Here is a 16,884-nt window from a genome sequence, read left to right as displayed (position 1 = left end):
ACACGTGATTCAGCAGATACAAATCTTCAGTCAAAACCACCGATGCAAACACAGAGAGGATTACTGTCCATGAATAAATGCATGACAGAGCCAAGTTCAGGGAGGCACAGATGCCATAGTGAAAGATGTAGGCAAGAATTTGAAGCTTCAATACGGAATTTCGTACAATATCCTGACACTCATGAATAAGCATTAAAATAGTAAACACACGTTTCATTGTTGATATGTCCCACAGTCTTTCCCAGTTATCAGAATCTGTATTAGTTTACATTCTCTATCGCCCCCTACCTGTAGTATTAATGTACTACATACTACATGGTATTGGAATAACTTAAACAACCTCTTTTCGATTCGATATAATAGGTGTTTAATGCATCCATATGTTTTGACTCAATATAGATCAACATTATATGGGCATAGGCACAATGTGTAAACATATGCATTTGTGCAATAGCTACTGTAGGTTACAGCAAAGGTCTGCGTCTGCAATCATTTGGTAAAACACGACCTAGTGCTTCATTCCAAATTTGTCATCAATATGATATTTTTTATTACTAAATGCTGAAATGTTTCAGTCCTGAAAATAAACATTTTGTCACTGGCAGTAATCAGATATTGGTAAAAAACATGCAACTGTTTACCACAACTTCATTTACATTTCTTAATAAAGTATACACCGTCATTTCAGATAACAATCTGAACATTACCCAATTAGCCCAATTCCACAAACTGGTGTTTTATATTAAAGTTTGGATATTCTAAATCACTTCCGCAAGTCATTTTTAAACTTGACATTTTTGCAGGACTCTTGTCACTAATTCTTGGTAGTCTATTTGTAAATTCAGATTGGCTGTAGTTCAGTATCTCTACTGACAGTTGTTGTAGCTCATGACTTTAATGCGGATAGATTCTCTGATTTCTGTAACATTTTTCTCCAGATCTGCCAGTTCGTCCTGTTGCTGCTGCATCTTCTGTTCATTCCTCTGTAACTTTCTCTCCAGTTCTTCAAAGACAGAAAACAAAAGAACAAAGGATGAGAAAACAACCAAGTACAGAGGCAGATACAAACTAACAGATATATTCACAACACATTAAAAGTTGAATGTAATGGTAAACAACAGCGCAAGTCAAGATGTTTGAATAATTTTTCAAATCCCTTTACAGCTATAAATCTTGATTCTGAGTCAAATATTTTTGCGACACCAAAAACCCTTTAAGAACAAGTCGTTGTCGTGCTCAGGGCGCGTCCGGTGTACACACAGTGTCACTTTGAGCAAGGTTTAATACAGTAGTGCACATACTTTTAAGGGTTTCCATGCCCTTGGTGGCTTTATTGAGCAGTTCCTCTGCCTCTTTTTTCATATCTGTGGCTTTCTGGTTAACATTTCCATCTGCTCCACCCACAGAGTCCACCTTCTCCTTTAGGTCATTATACAGATTCTCAGCATTGGTTAGTTCCTAAGAAATACACACAAATAAACATTTAAAGTTAATGATTAAGCAGCTACATGAACAGAATTAGGTACAACTTGAGGTGGACACACACACACACGCACGCACGCACGCACAGCACGCACACGCACGCACGCACGCGCGCGCGCACGCACGCACGCACGCACACACACACACACACACACACACCTCTTGAAGTCCAGCTGCTTCTAGAGTAGCATTAACTGACTGCGCCTTAGCATCTTTTGCCATCTCTCTGTTCTGCTCTGTTTTATTCTTCAATAACTCCACTGCATGGGATAAATTGGCCAATCGCATCATAACATCCATCTGATTGTTGTTGAGATGTAAAAGTTTGTTGTCAACCTGTTTATGGGATTTTGTGGTAGAAAGTAATAGATGAGATCCGGAATTTTATAAAACACAAATGTACAAAATTTCATGGATTTCATCCTCAGTTTTTATTACTTTTACATTACATTATCCAAAGTGACATACAGTGCGCTTAAGGTATACATTTTATCAAATTTTTTTATTTGATCACAAATTGTTTGTACCGTGGTTGTGATGTTCTGGGCAGTGTTCAGGTTCTCCAGCGCTGCGTTCATTTCATCCTCAGCTTTTTTTATGGCTGCCTGAGCGCTTTCAAGTGCCTCTTTAGTTATATTTATATTGTCACCCACTCTCTCTGCTCGTGAACTGTGCAAAAACACACACACACAAAGTCATTGGCTGTATACAGATTTCCGTGAAAAGTCTCTCTATTTCTTACCTGGCGTTATGCGCTCTTTTAAGCAAATCGTTGACTTTGGCCAGGTGCTCTGAGGTTTGGTTGAACACGCCTTCCACGTTGGTGAGGTTGGCGATGTTGTCTTTGATCTGCTGGACTATGTTGATAACCACCGTCCTGTTGACTGGAAGGGTAATGGCCAAAACCTGCTGCGCCACCTTTTCTATGCTTTCTGGATCAGCTCCCTCCTCTGAACATATCAATAGAAGAAGTTTTTTTTAGAATTTGCAAAAAATGTGATAATTCTCACCAAATGTTTTCATTAAATGTATCCCACATGACAAAACTATATTAAAACGCAATGGCATAAAGAGTCTCACCCATCAAAAAGTCTCTGATCTTCTGAATGAATTCTTTCAGTTTCTTGTTGGAGTTCTCAAAGAGTTCCTTCTTGGTCTGAGCTTTATCAAGAGTGCTCTTTGCTTGCCTCTTCACGTTTTGGGTGAGTGCAGTGACGTCTTGAAGCTAAGAGGAAGGTAGAGATTACTCACACTTTTTCACAACCGAGAGCGCACTGTACAGGTTTACAAAAACATAGTTTTACCTTTTTAAGCATTGTTTGTAATTCTTCATTAGCAGCGGTCAGGTTTGTCCGAATATCATCGGCGTGGTCCAGGGCCACCACTGATGCACCGACGGTGCCGTTACATCCTCTTCCTCCGCACTTTAGCGCACCTTCATTGTCACGGCAACCAGCACCACCACATGGACTATCTGGACAACTGCTGTTTGCACTAGTATTGGCGTGACCACCACAAACCTTAAAGAAAAGACAAACATCTCACTGATCATATATGTTTTTGTTTTGTAGAAAACAAACACAAGTACCATATGAAATAAATGTAAAATGTAATGTACATACAGTACACTGCACTCATTGACTCTTTTTTCAAATGTCTTTGCTATTTAAGCAAATATTTAACTTTGCACATCAATAAAAGGTGTTTGAAAAAGCGTCTACCTTGTTGCTTAGGCGCTTGACCTTTTGCTCCATCTCAAGAGCTTTTCCGTCCAGCTCAGACAGGGACTTATTGTTGGCAGCGAGTGTACGCAGAAAGCTGTCCTTGTTCTCTTTCAGCAGGTCTTCTGTACGATTGCGTGTGTCCTGAGACTGTTCTACTGGACTCTCGGGTACATATACAGACGCATTACAGCGTAGTTCTGAATTCAGTGAACTCTGGTAATACTTGCGTACATTCTCAAATTTCTCTAAAGAAGGAAATGACAAAAAACATCAGCATGATTTGAAAGTCAAAGAAACTGGAAGAATTCAAAGAAACACCTCCATACGCTTTGTGTATTTTAACAATTAGTTTAAAATAGTTTTTGCAGTTTTTTGAGCAACATCTAAGAATTAAGAGACTTAAAGTGATGATGAAAATGAAAATTCTGTCATCACTCACTCTCTTGTCATTCGTTACCTGTAGGACTTTCTTTTTTCCACAGACACAAAAGAAGATATTTTAAAGAAAGTTGGCAACCGAACAGTGCCGGCACCCAGAACATTCTTCAAAATATCTTCTTTTTGTGTCCTGCGGAAGAAAGAAAGTCATATAGGTTTGAAATGGCATGAGGGTGAGTAAGTGATGACAGATGACAACACTTTGATACCTAAAAGAAACACAACTGAACATTCCATCGGATAATAAATAACATTTTCCTCTAGCAGACTTAATCTATACACTTTTTTTGTAATTCCAAAGTTGACTTTCATATAAATGAATATTAAAAAGCATACAAATTCATATTGATCTGCTGTACCTTCCAACCCAGCTGTGAGGTAGTTCTCCAGTTGTTTGTGCATTTGTTGAAGTGTATTATACAAGTCTTTCAATTCTCCCTCCAATGCTGTTAGATTACGTTTCAAAGCATTGTCGTGTTCTGCCGTCACATTCAGCTCATGAATCACACCCATCAAACGGCCATCGGTGAAAGCTATCTCAGCTCTGAGGAGAAAATCAGAAAGTTTAGTTAAATCTTCCTAAAGTGAAAGCGCCGCATACTGACTGCCACCTCATTTGTATGACCTTTACCTCAAGTCATCGATAGTTTGGCTGATTAAGTTAAAGGTTCCCTCTCTGTCTCCATCTCGTATCAGATCCTGCACATGCTCCAGCTTCTTCTCCAAATCCCGAATGCGGGCGTCGCTGATGCCGGGCACCTCGACCTTCTCCACAATCTTGGCAATAACATCCTTGATATGGGTGAGATCCCGGCGGACCTGGCACACGGCATCATCCCACAGATTGAAGCAGGGGTGGCAGGGAACACATTTGGGGAAGGTTCCGGTAAAGCCACGGGCACACGTGTCACAGCGACGTCCAGCAGCTCCGTCTTTACACTGACACACTCCTGTTACGCGGTTGCACTGAGCCATTTCTGAGCCCAGCGGGTTGCAATTACACTCTGAGGAAGACAAAGTAAAGTGAGGGCTAATAAACTGAAAGGAAGAAAAACAGAATTATACGCAGAAAACACTCTGTGTGTGTGCAATACTCACCCTCGCATTGCACTCTGGGATCCCCCCAGTGGAACATCTCGCACTCATTGCACTGCCTCCCTCCAAAACCCATCTGACATTGACACTGACCGCTGAACTATCAGCATAAAGACGACAGGACAGTTATCAAATGCCAAATTCAGAGAGAAATCCATGTCACATGAAATCACAGATCATGCTGTACCATGTTGCAGTGGGTGCTGAGGGCATTTGGAAGCGGGCATCCGCAGGGTTCACAGCCGCCCTCTGAGCCGAAGTTCCAGTGGTTGGGGGAGCACTGGTCGCAGTTGTGGCCCATGATATTCGGTTTGCAGGGACACTGGCCAGTGCGACTATCACAGTGACACACTCCATCAGTGCAGTACGCTTCTAAAGTGCCCGCGGTTACACAAGTGCAGCCTGCACGACAAGACGACAATTCAGAATTTTGGATAAATTGCTTGAAAGATTAGTTAATATAAAGCTTTAAAGTTACTGCACTCACGCCTGCAGTCCTGGGCGAGTGCGTTTCCATAGTAACCGGGTTTACACACAGAGCAGGACTGGCCTCCTGTGTTATACAGGCATTTGAGGCATTGGCCGGTGCGTGGATCACATGACTCAGGGTCCAGGGGATCAATATTCCCGCTGCACTGGCACGGACGGCACAACCCGCTGGGCTGCTCGGGGTTACCGTAGTAACCAGGGCCGCACTGATCACAGCGTGGACCTAAGACAGGTCAAAGGTAATTAACCTACTTCATAAGAATCTCAATGTTATAGTTACAGCGTAGTTAAAGGGATAATTCACCCAAAAAGTATTTCATCATTTAGTTATCCTCATTTCTTTCTTCGGCAGAACAGAAAAGAAGACATTTTCAATAGCGTTGGAAACCAAACAGCATTGGACCCCATTGACGTACATTGACATTTCTCAAAATATCTTCTTTTGTGTTTGACAGAAAAAAGTTTGTGAACCACAGGAGGGTGAATAAATGATGACAGAATTTTTGTTCTCTTTGAATATTATAAATATGGTTTCTAATTTACCTGCATATCCTTCACTACAGTGACAGAGGATCTGGTTGGAGGAATAATCTGCATGACACGATGATCCATTCGAGTGTCCACTGTCGGGATGGCCTGGACACGGGCAGGGTCGACAGTGTTCGCCAGAACCCAATAATGGGTTTCCATAGAAACCATTCATACAACTATAGTTGGAAAGCAGAGGACACTTAATATACTTCTGTAGAAGATCTTTTTACCTGTAAATTTCCCGCTATTAATCAATGAATTTACTACTATTTTGTAAGTTAGCCCACTTACATTGCACATCATACATTTTTCTTACTGATGTATCCATGGTTTCCAAAACTATAGAGTTCACGAACCCCTGGTGGTTCACAAGGGAATTGCAGGGGGTTCGTGAGGTACCCTGTATAATTGTCTACCAGTGCATACAAGTTGTTTCCATTACTTTGAAAAAAATTGTATGGCCAAGAAATGTTTAAAAAATAACAACAGTTATGTAAAATACTACAAAAAAAACCCAATACAGATAAAAAATACATGTTTTGAAGTTAAACATGCAAATGTGCTATTCAATTACTGAAAAATTTACTCTGGGTTTAGGTCCAGATTTTTTATTAACAATTTCTGTTTTTCCAGAGTCTCTCACCTGTCACACAGCTGCCCTGATGTGTTGTCTCTGCAGTCGTAGCATTCACCTGTTTCAAGGTCACAGCTCTCTGCATGTCCATTACACTGGCACGGCCTGCAGTTGGGAAATCCCCACTGACCCGGCCGGCACACCGAACACTGACGCCCAATCGCTCCATGCTGACAAGGACACTGGCCCGACACCGGGTCACACTGATGTCCAAGAGACCCTTGTGAGTGACAGTCACATACTGTTGCAGAAAGAGAAAAAAGCAGTAAAGAATGATGAGAATTTGCATTCAGCTATGACTAAACTTCTATAAGCCAAAATGGAAGCTAAAGTTCAGCTAAATGTTTAATTTATTTAAAAATAAAAGTATATGACTTTGCACATTACTAATAACTATTTTAATGACATTACAAAGCAGTACAACAAAGTATGTAAATAAATTAAATATCTTATAGACTATGATTTGAAATATCAATAAAATCCTACGTTTCTGACAATAACATGTTTCTTACCAGTGCAGCCATATGACCCAAATCCGAATGTCCCTGGTGCACATTTATCACATTTACAGCCAATAACGTTGGGTTTACAGTGGCATTGACCTCCAACTTTGTTACATTCTGTACTCAGGGAACCCTGAGGGTCACACTCACATGCTGCAGAGACAGAGAAGTTTAAATTATTATGACAACGATAAAGAATCTAAAAGCAGTATGAGATATTCATATTCATTAGAAGGATTTTGTTTTGGACACTGAAAGACACTGTGACTCTCTTCATTGTGTGTCTTACCCAGGGCACCGTTGTGAATGATAGCTGAGATGCTGCAGATGAGGTTCGTGCAAGGCTCGGCCAGCACAGGCATTGGCATTGTCATGAAGGAATCCAGACACATGTACAGCTCCATCTCCATACGCCGAAGTTCATCCGGGCCGTCTTTTCCTTTGAAACCTTGGAGCTCTTCATACTTGGGTACCAACACAAGCTAGGAAGATAGAGAGAGGAAGATGAAGCATTTGACATCATTACAGAAGAGTTTAAAATTTTACACCTCATTGGATCGCCCAAAAGTTAACGCCTCATTATAACTACACCAGCAGGGGGCAGTGTTTGTATTCGCTGTGTTAGGGAATAAGCACAAAGTTTGTCTTTTCTTAACATTACAGAATTGTGTGTAAGTGACTGATAATGGTAAAAGGAGAGAAACCTTACAGAGTCTATGAGTATAAAGGCTGTGAGATGTCGGTGAGAGACACCATGACGCTGGAAACGGATGGACAGCACATAGTGGTTGTTTGGCTCAAAGCAGAAAGGCCTCGGCATCTGAATATACCTGTCAAAAGTTATAAACGAGGATACATTAACAGTTTTAATAGATTTCTTTCATTTGGCTTTTCAAATAGAAATCTTCCACAAACACATATTTATGATAATTTACTGTTGAAAGTTACTGTTTTGAATCTGTTAAAAAACAACAGAAATGTGGCAATGATTGAATGCAAAACATGGATTGTCACAAAATCCACAAAGAATCTCAGACACACAGATATGGTGTCACTTTGTTGGTCTTGCGGTACAGGTTGAGCTCTATCTGGTAATCGGTTCTGCCTGAGGCCACCACAGCAGAACATAAGCAGCAAAATCAGCCAATCAGATCTGGAGCCGAACAAATCTGAGCTGCTCAGATCACCAGGGTTGCCAAGTCCTCTGTTTTTCCACAGAATTAGTATCCTTTTAAACTGCAGCCACAGGTTTTTTTTTATTTTGGAGGTTAAAGGATTTTGTTCATCAGCTTTCATTCTTAAGGTAAGATTAAGTTTTTTATGGAAACAGACTTGGCTTATGATTACTACAATACAGTGATTTTCAAAAAGAAATTGTGTGTCATGGATAACAGTGACTGTAAATTTATGTATTTTAGGTATAGGAGTGGAATATTTTGAGTTTGGGCTGGGGTCAGTGCAGTGGGCTGGTTTTGATGGAGATCTGGCAACCCACCACACAGCTCTGGTGAATGGTTTTGAAGGAAAACTCTTCACAATGTATTTCTGCAACTACTGAGTTGCCACTTAAGGTAGTCGTAACCATACTGAAGTGAAAGTAGCCCACCACCCTATACACACAATATTTGGATTGGTGGGCAAATATGGGTTTTGGACTTTGAGGATCCCACCCATCTTGAAAATTTGAATATACTGTATCCTTTCCCAACATTCCAGAGTAATGATGATCAAGTACAGTACACGCTGGTGCAACATTCACCTACTCTTGCCAGTGCCAAAAAGCACCTTCTCCTTCCTGGTGTTTGTTTACAGGTTCTCTTATTCATCCAGGGTGAACTTCCTGAACCCACCTGCCTCTCTCTCCCTCTCTCTTCTCTTCCTCTCATTCACGTCTCTCACTTCCTCTCTCAGTCTTGTAGTTTTTAATATACTCTGTGTTTTCACAAGAGGACATGTAGATTCTGACTGAGACTAATTTACCCACCAGCCAGCTCCTGCATTCCCTGAGCTTTGGGACGAGGCCAGAAATGAGATTAGAGTCCGATTACAATGGCACCTAAAAACTCTGCCATGCAGGAAAATGATCAAAACAACTACGGTTTCTCATAAAGGCAAGAGAAAAATCAGTGCACTCTTGCAAAAGTCTACACTTGAAAAAGTATGCATGATGAGTTTTGGATGTGAGCTAGCATCCAAAAACAAAGCATACAGAGACATATCAGATGAACACACAGGCAAGCACAGACACAAACAACACAAAAACAGAATTACCTCCTGTGATGGGGCATTGTGACTGTGTACAACTGCTCTGTGGGCAGCATGTTTCCACAGCGGAGACTAGTGGGCAGATTCAGAGACGTGACGCTCACTATTGCTTCCCAGTCCTCTGTAGACTATATAAACACATAGATCATTATGATTATTAAAGGGATAGTTCACCCAAAAATATACATTTTGTCACTTTGGGTGGGCACACACCTCTGGCTCGTATCGGATCATGATGTCATATTCCATGGCGTAAGGGATGTTACTGATGGTAAACTCAAGGCCAGCGCCATCTTTAACCCGAGCAAAGCCCGGCCCTGTCCATGTGACCATTTGACCGGGCTGTCTCTCTCTGTGCACTGTGCTCACGCTGGGCTGAAAACACACACAGATTGATATCAAACTAAGTACAGCCGTTTAGTTAAAGGCTAATGTGGCTATTTGTGGTAAACCTTACAGTTTGTTGCAGCTGTCGGATGCGTCTCAGTGCTGCCCTCTGTTGCTGAGTGGTGGCAATGCGCCGGTGGCGGCGATGTCTTCTAAGCTGATTATTAAGATGCTGCACACAGTCGGTCTCAGCCTGAGGCCTCACCTTGCCCTAAACAACAAAGCACACATTATATAAAAATGTCTAAATTAATTCTTAGATTATTCATATTTTTTGTACTACATAATGAGATGACAACAATGTACTGTTGCATATGTAATTTAAAATACCAAGCATTCCACAACATGTACTGGGCAGTATAAAGTATGCAGTAAGTAGTACTGCTAGTAATCCAAACATGTTTTTACTTAAGTACCCAGTGTGAATACAATTTTCATCCATTCTGAAACAAGGAGTGAGTTTGCTTAAGTTTTAGACTGTGTGAAGCAGACCAGTGTTTGTGTATGTATGTGAGGCAGGCATTAATAACTCTGTCTGACAGGTTGGCATCTCTGCTGCTCTCTGATCTCATTCTGGGTCACTTCAGCCATAGACTCAAGGCAGAATTCTGCAGTTTGTGTGTGTGCGCTACCAGGATTCTGTGCAACCATCATTGTGAAAGCCAGCAATGTATCCTGAAAGTGTACGACACCCTCACACCCTTGACTAGACTAACAGAATGATAAACTCCATAAATAAAGCACACGCTTTGCCACAGTCAGCGTTTAAAATGGTCCTGGTAAACCCTATACAGTGTGGGGACTAATGTCCCACAAAGATAGTAAAACCAGTCATTTTTAACCTTTATAGTTAACTGTGTACAATTGAGTGGAATGCCTCTACAGTCATCATATGAAATGACAAGATAGTTTTTCAAAAAGAGGTTATGGGCCAAAAGAAGCAGCTCAACTTTATCATCAGAGAGTTAAACACACTCTTGTTCTCTAGAGCTGTGCCAGATTCTGTTCCACATGGCCCATGATACCAGCATCACTTTACACAGCAGATAAGCACTTACTCATATAACACAAGGAAGATTTCTGGCAGTGCCCTGATAATATAACATGACCCCTGAGAGTTTAGACTGCCAACAGTTAAAACAATAATCATTGAAATGCCAGCATCAGGGTGTTAGTTAGAAGATTTCAGGAAGTGAACTTATTTGAGCATTACTCACTGGAAGTGTGATGTCATCAGGGGAGCGTCCGATGGCTCCTTCTGCCTCATATTTATAATAATCCAGAGAGGCACAGAAATACCCTGGCTGCACTTCGGCACACTGTCGACCAATCAGATGAGGCCGACAGTCACACTGACCGATGTCCATCATGCATCTGAAAGTGCAAAAAAAAGCTTACTTTTATAAAAGCCTTGTGTTTTCAGTCCTGAATTATTTATGCACAAAACGTATTCATACCCCAGATCAATACAGGGCATATCAAAGTTAAACCCAGATAACAGACACTTCCTTATTGCCAACCAGGCATTTTAACTCAGACACAACAAACACATCAGTGATTCACCTGTTGCTGGTTGCTCCACCGAAGTCACAGTCACACGGTCTGCAACCAGTCAGATCATTACTCAGTCCCCAGAATTCAGGCTGTACACAAACGCAAGCACAAAAGCACCTGAGATGAGCAGATAATGATACAAAACTATATAGCAACTAATATCCTTAATGTTTAACAAATAATTTGAATTTTTGTTGACCTTTTTTGTCTTTTAATATTAGAACAAATGATGCATATTATGCACAGAATAAATTTTAATATCTTTTGTTTTAAAGAGTAACATGAGATCATGAAAATCGCATTACATGCAGTGTGTAATGTTGCTGTGTTTGAAAGTAAGCAGTCTGCCAAATTGTAAATCCGAAGGTGAATGAATAACAAAGTTATTGGCTTGGAAAAAAGGGAGTCGACTCTGAATCACGCAAACGAGTCGTCCCTAGTCCGATTCGTGAACCGCCGCAGATTTACGACACTACATATAGACACCGCCTACGTTTTGCTAGGACTGCCCATGAAAACTTCACTCTTCACCCCCAAACACTGTCGCTCGTGAGCCTCATTCGCGGTAGACCAATCACAGCAGACTAGACCATCTGACCAATCACATCAGACTAGGCTAGCGGAAAGGAGGGGATTAGACAGATGAATCGCGGAATGCATCATTTGAGAGTCAGTAAGGTAAGAATAACTACCTATTATTACGAAATAATAGTGTTTTTACACCTTCCATGTACATAAACTTGTTGTTGGACACTCCATAAACCAAAGTAGGACCTTAAAAATCCTTAGTTATGTACTCTTTAAATAAAATTTAGAATTTGGATGCAAACTTTTCTTATGTGTCACAATGAATCAGCATTGTCAATAACCATGATATAAAAAAACACAATTACAGATACCGTGTTAAATTTAAACACATATGATTGGTTAGACACCCTCTCTCTCCACCTCACAACATTCATATTTTGAGCGTAATTCATTGACCAAAAAAAAGAGAAAACACATCATAAAAAGAGTTCAAGATCATTTTGACGATAGAATTGTTTACTAAAAAAAATGCAATAGATATTGTGATAAAATGTTTCTCGTGAATTATTTTGGCCACAATAACTGTGTATTGGAAATCTGACATTATGACAGCACTAGTCTAAATTTAGCATTTTCAATATTAAAACGTATACAAATTAAATGAGAGCATATGAAACTCTTTTGGGATGTATCTAATTCTATGGGACAGTTATCGTTTAAAAAGACAATGAACTGTTACCAGACACTGATTGCAGTAGCGACCAGTCACGTATCTCTTGCAGGAACAGTCCCCACTGATCTGATCACACGGGGCTCCCGTCATTGTGATACCCCGGGGGACACAGTTACACGCTGCAAATGACATCAAACAGATTAAACATCACCCATATACAGTAGTAAATGCTCGCAAAGCAAACTCACACACACACTTACGCTGACATCCCAGTGGGTCATTAATGCTGAGTCCATAGTGTCCCTCTTTACAGTAGTCACAGCGCTGACCCCTGACGTTCTGCTTACAACGACACTGACCGCCAATCATCCCTAGATCCAGATCGGTGTGACTGTCACAAACTCCGCCCTCTAAAGAACCCACGGGGTCGCAGTCACAGGCTGAACACACAGAGGAAACACAACGTGCAAGATCACAGCATGAGTGACAGAAGAATACTCTTTCATTAAATTCAAATACTCAAGTATTAAGATTTTTAAAAAGCAAAACATGAGTAGCTTACGGATACATGCTGCCAGGTCTCTGATATCTCTAGTTGGATCCTGGTAGTAGAAAGGTTTACATGTCTCACAGTTGCGGCCCATGGTGTTGTGAAGACAGTTGTCACACACGCCTCCGCTGACGTTACCCGTAGCCAGATATACAGCCATGTCAAAATGACATTTATTGGAGTGACCGTTACAGTTGCATTCTGGGAAAAAAGTACACATTTTGGTTTACATAATAGTTGATTCATTTGTTAAATGTGTGTGTCTTACCCCTGCAGGTATGTGCATTATCAGTCTCTGCTGGTCTCCAAGGTGCATCATGGTAAAAATCTCGACAACGCTCACAGTTTAATCCCACTGTGTTATGCTTACACACGCAACGTCCGTGAATCTATTCAATAAAAGGAAACGATTCAATATTCTAGGACGACTTGACCAATGATAACAGTGACACTAAATAGTTCGATTCTGTGTTAGTACGAGATCACCCACCATTCCGGCATCCCTGGTGGTGACCCCAGGTACAGGTGCACACTCTAATGCGTGACCGTAGCAGAAGCAGCTCCCCCGCACCACCAACTCATACAGCGCATAGTAATATTTCTGCAGCACGTCAGGCCGTCGGTCCAGCAGGTTATCACCCAATGTGTGCAGTTTAGTGAAGTTTATCCGAAGGTTAGTGATCCGTAACAAATCTGATGGTAGATTGTCAGTGCGCTTAATGTTTGACAGCTGCTTCACTTGTGGTGCACGGGATCCAAAATTAACACTAAATTTAAGAACAAATTGGCTTTGGACAGTGAAGAAAACAATAGCTGGCCGGAAGCTTTACATGAAACTGTAACACTGGAAAACGCATCATCAGTCATTTGAACTCCATGTGACAACACATTTATGGATTATTTCACACATTAAGTAAATAAATTGCAAATATTAGGAACAAAATCACTGATGTGTATCACAGAGGTTCTCAAAGTGGGGTCCGGGGACCTCTGGGGGTCCGCAGTCCATAGCTAGGGGGTCTGCAAAATCATTTAAACAAGCATACATTTTGAAGGTTTTTTTTTAACTCATAGTGACTCAATTTGTCAGGAGGAGTCACATTTGCTATACATTATAAAATTGTGCTGTTTTATTAGAACACTTAAATCACCTAAAGAAACCTTTTTCAAAGAAATCATTTTGAAAGCACATATGTGGTATCACCATGAAACGTGTCTGGAGTATTTAGTTTGAAAAACAATATACGTACTTTAGTAAAAGTGCAAATTGTGTTAAACATACGCTTAATAACTGTTTTAATTTTGAGGGGGTCCTCCTTGGAAAATTTTCTCCCCGACCCCAAAAATAAAAAAATGAGAACCCCTGGGGTAGCAGATCTGTCACTTTTTGGTTCACAGAAAGCGTTACAGTTGACATGCTATGACTGACACAATGACCTGTGCTGTTTGTTATACACAAGACAAAAAAGGAGCAAAAAATAATAATGCAAAATCAAGTTTTGTGGCCAGAAATATTTATGCCTGGAGAAAAGATAATTTTGGACTCTGGTTATATATTTTCTAGAGTGTCTTTTATAAAATGCGTTGAAAAGATGCAGTACCAACCTTGAATCTCAAGACTGTATGGATCTTTGACATGGATTGCCGGATCAAGCACTTTGTAAATGACCTAAAACAAAAAATCTCCAGTATTAGTGTGACTATAAGAGAACACTGCGTTCAAAAGTAACAACGAAAGCAGAAATGTGTGTATACACATCACCTCTCCCTCAGTAGAAGGCTCAATGTCAGAGTAACGCTCCTCACAGATGACCTCATCAATAAAGTGAAGGGAGTGGGCGGGGACTTTGGGGAAAGTCTTGGTGCAATTGTAGGCAAAGTAGCGATATGGCCTCCACGTGAGGCCAAAATCAGCAGAGCGTTCAATCAACATAGCAGCGGGTCTAAACGTCTGTGGAGATGTAAGAAGAAGACAAAGTTACAAAGTAATCTGGTTAACAGTGAGGAAGCTTGCTTTCTGTTATACAGACGTGCACTTTCATGTGATGTGTTTGAAATCCCACACCTTAAACTTCATGATGAGATGAGTAAAGTGGAACTCTGCCTCAAGATTCAGTCTGATACTGACTTTCTCCTCACCTGAACACAAATGAAGGAACATGCAATCACAAACGTTGTCACAATATACAAGTATACAGTCAACCACACAAACAACATTTAATTCTACCTTCTTAAAGCTGGAATCTGTAACTTTTGGTTAAAATGAATAAATAACATTCACAACACACCATTCACAGACTGCCACCAGGTGAGATCTCCTCTGCTGTCTCTCTGGTAGATGACGTTCTCCACCGGGTGGCTGTTTCTGTGATAATACGGGTCGTATGGCTCCATAGAGTCACAAATAAAGCATTTATCTGACTCCTACAGAGAGAAAGAGAAAAAAAATGACTAACTCAGTTGGTGTCGGTGGCTCAGTTCCCTTTCTGTCGGTCTCTCGACGTTGTGTCGAGCCGACAGATGGGGTTCGTCCTTGAGAACCTATCGCTTCCGACTTCTTTAGAAAAGGCCAATGAAATTGGCGAATGACATTTGCATGCCGGACTCCGCCCCCGGATATCCGAGTATAAAAGGGAGACCGCGTGCTGCATTCATTCACCTTTTTTTCTTCAGAGCCTTCACACTGATCGTTTTTCTTGAGACTTCAAACTCTGCGCCGAATTACTGCTGGAATCTTACGACGTGGTGCAGCGGACTGTCCCTTCCTGCAGCGACTTCCCTTGGGCGTCTCGGCAGTTCCAGAAGTGTTTGAGTTTTTTCTCTAAAAGAGCAAATTTCTCCAGCGTGGCATGTCCTGCTGTTCTCGTGGGTGCAACACACTCATCGAGGAGGGGGACGGACACGAGGTCTGCTTCGAGTACGCTGGGGCAGCCCTTGTGGATCCGCACTGCGGGCGGTTGACGATTCAGACGTTGCATCACGGGTGGCTGTGTTCCCACAGGACTCAGCCACCACCTCGTCTGCTTCCCGTTCCGTGACAGCAGTGGCTATGGCCCTGCCGTCTGCTACGGTGAGCAGCGAGGGTGATATGAGGATTACTGTGAGCGCTAATCCGTCAGCCACCGGCTTGCAGACCGTTCACACCTCGTCTCGCTCGTCTGACCATTCCCCATGAGACGGTCCCACCGTCTTGTTCCTCAACCACGTATTCGGAAATGGTGCGTGATGATGAGATGTCCCTTGCAGCATCGGAGGGCGACTTACTGGAATCGGACTCCGACGATTCCTCTGAGCTCCCTCCCTCGGGGGGTCGAGCCCAGGAAGAAGCGGACGTCGAAATGTCAGCCACGTCGAAGTGCCCGCACTGCCTCTCCAAATGCTCGCAGCTGGATACATGGTACCACGGGTTTGAGCGTGGCTCCAAGCCGCACTCGCCCCCAGTGCCGTGTTTTCCTGGAAGTGCATGAGGAACTTAAGTAAGACCGGGAACGCCCCCTTTTCGACGCACCGAACTCGCAAGGGGGGGGGCTGTTTGGTGATACTGTCGAGCCGCAGTTCTCGACAGTAAAGAAGCAGACAGAGGATATCAAGCATATCCTCCCCCGCCGCATATCCACTGGCTGTCGAGATCCCGTGCACCGACTGCTTCCCAGCAGCCCTGGTCCTCTTCGACGCCCTCCGGTTCCGGCGCCCCCCACTCAGGCGGCCCCCCGGAAGAAGACATCGAAGAGGAGACCACCACCCCGTAAGCAGCCACGGCGGAAGCCGAAGAGTCCCTCATGGGAAGACCCCAGGGAGATCGAGAATACCTTCGAGCCCAACCCCAGCCATTCCATTGCTGGTTGGTCGATCCGGGACGGTTCCTGCCCCGTCCCAACAGCCCACTTCTAAGGTTTTTCTCTCTCTCTCTGGGTGTTTATCACAGCCGCTATCACCCTCTACACGACGGTGTTCGGCAACTCGATGTTGCGTCACGGCGAGACCCAATGTCGAGGATAATCAGCAGCCTAAGCACTCTCAATCGACGGTGC

The 16,884-nt window shown here is 42.3% G+C and overlaps 1 protein-coding gene across 2 annotated transcripts in view; it reads right to left on the bottom strand.

Annotated features, from left to right (window-relative positions):
• Positions 1-330: 330 nt before the first annotated feature.
• lamb2l (laminin, beta 2-like) overlaps positions 331-16,884 on the bottom strand; it is a 42,734-nt gene continuing 26,180 nt past the window's right edge. For both annotated transcript variants that reach the window (XM_057363251.1, XM_057363252.1), the window contains exons 4-35: positions 15,142-15,277; positions 14,919-14,992; positions 14,616-14,804; positions 14,459-14,522; positions 13,344-13,546; positions 13,122-13,242; positions 12,866-13,054; positions 12,564-12,743; positions 12,370-12,482; positions 11,112-11,191; positions 10,766-10,922; positions 9,619-9,759; positions 9,375-9,536; positions 9,168-9,289; positions 7,606-7,726; positions 7,186-7,378; positions 6,906-7,049; positions 6,403-6,634; positions 5,772-5,935; positions 5,227-5,451; positions 4,927-5,141; positions 4,743-4,839; positions 4,276-4,648; positions 4,004-4,188; positions 3,204-3,451; positions 2,787-3,002; positions 2,563-2,707; positions 2,225-2,432; positions 2,010-2,151; positions 1,642-1,818; positions 1,302-1,458; positions 331-1,003 (exon numbers count right to left, since the gene is read on the bottom strand). In XM_057363251.1, the coding sequence (XP_057219234.1) occupies positions 867-1,003; positions 1,302-1,458; positions 1,642-1,818; positions 2,010-2,151; positions 2,225-2,432; positions 2,563-2,707; positions 2,787-3,002; positions 3,204-3,451; positions 4,004-4,188; positions 4,276-4,648; positions 4,743-4,839; positions 4,927-5,141; positions 5,227-5,451; positions 5,772-5,935; positions 6,403-6,634; positions 6,906-7,049; positions 7,186-7,378; positions 7,606-7,726; positions 9,168-9,289; positions 9,375-9,536; positions 9,619-9,759; positions 10,766-10,922; positions 11,112-11,191; positions 12,370-12,482; positions 12,564-12,743; positions 12,866-13,054; positions 13,122-13,242; positions 13,344-13,546; positions 14,459-14,522; positions 14,616-14,804; positions 14,919-14,992; positions 15,142-15,277 (5,310 nt within the window). In that variant the 3' untranslated portion in view covers positions 331-866. The remainder of the gene's footprint in view (positions 1,004-1,301; positions 1,459-1,641; positions 1,819-2,009; positions 2,152-2,224; positions 2,433-2,562; positions 2,708-2,786; positions 3,003-3,203; positions 3,452-4,003; positions 4,189-4,275; positions 4,649-4,742; positions 4,840-4,926; positions 5,142-5,226; positions 5,452-5,771; positions 5,936-6,402; positions 6,635-6,905; positions 7,050-7,185; positions 7,379-7,605; positions 7,727-9,167; positions 9,290-9,374; positions 9,537-9,618; positions 9,760-10,765; positions 10,923-11,111; positions 11,192-12,369; positions 12,483-12,563; positions 12,744-12,865; positions 13,055-13,121; positions 13,243-13,343; positions 13,547-14,458; positions 14,523-14,615; positions 14,805-14,918; positions 14,993-15,141; positions 15,278-16,884) is intronic.

This window comes from Triplophysa rosa, linkage group LG21, assembly GCF_024868665.1.
Source record: "Triplophysa rosa linkage group LG21, Trosa_1v2, whole genome shotgun sequence".
In the NCBI taxonomy this organism is placed as follows: Eukaryota; Metazoa; Chordata; class Actinopteri; order Cypriniformes; family Nemacheilidae; genus Triplophysa; species Triplophysa rosa.
The sequence above is the reverse complement of the archived record's forward strand: the minus strand, read 5'-3'. Positions and strand labels throughout refer to the sequence as shown.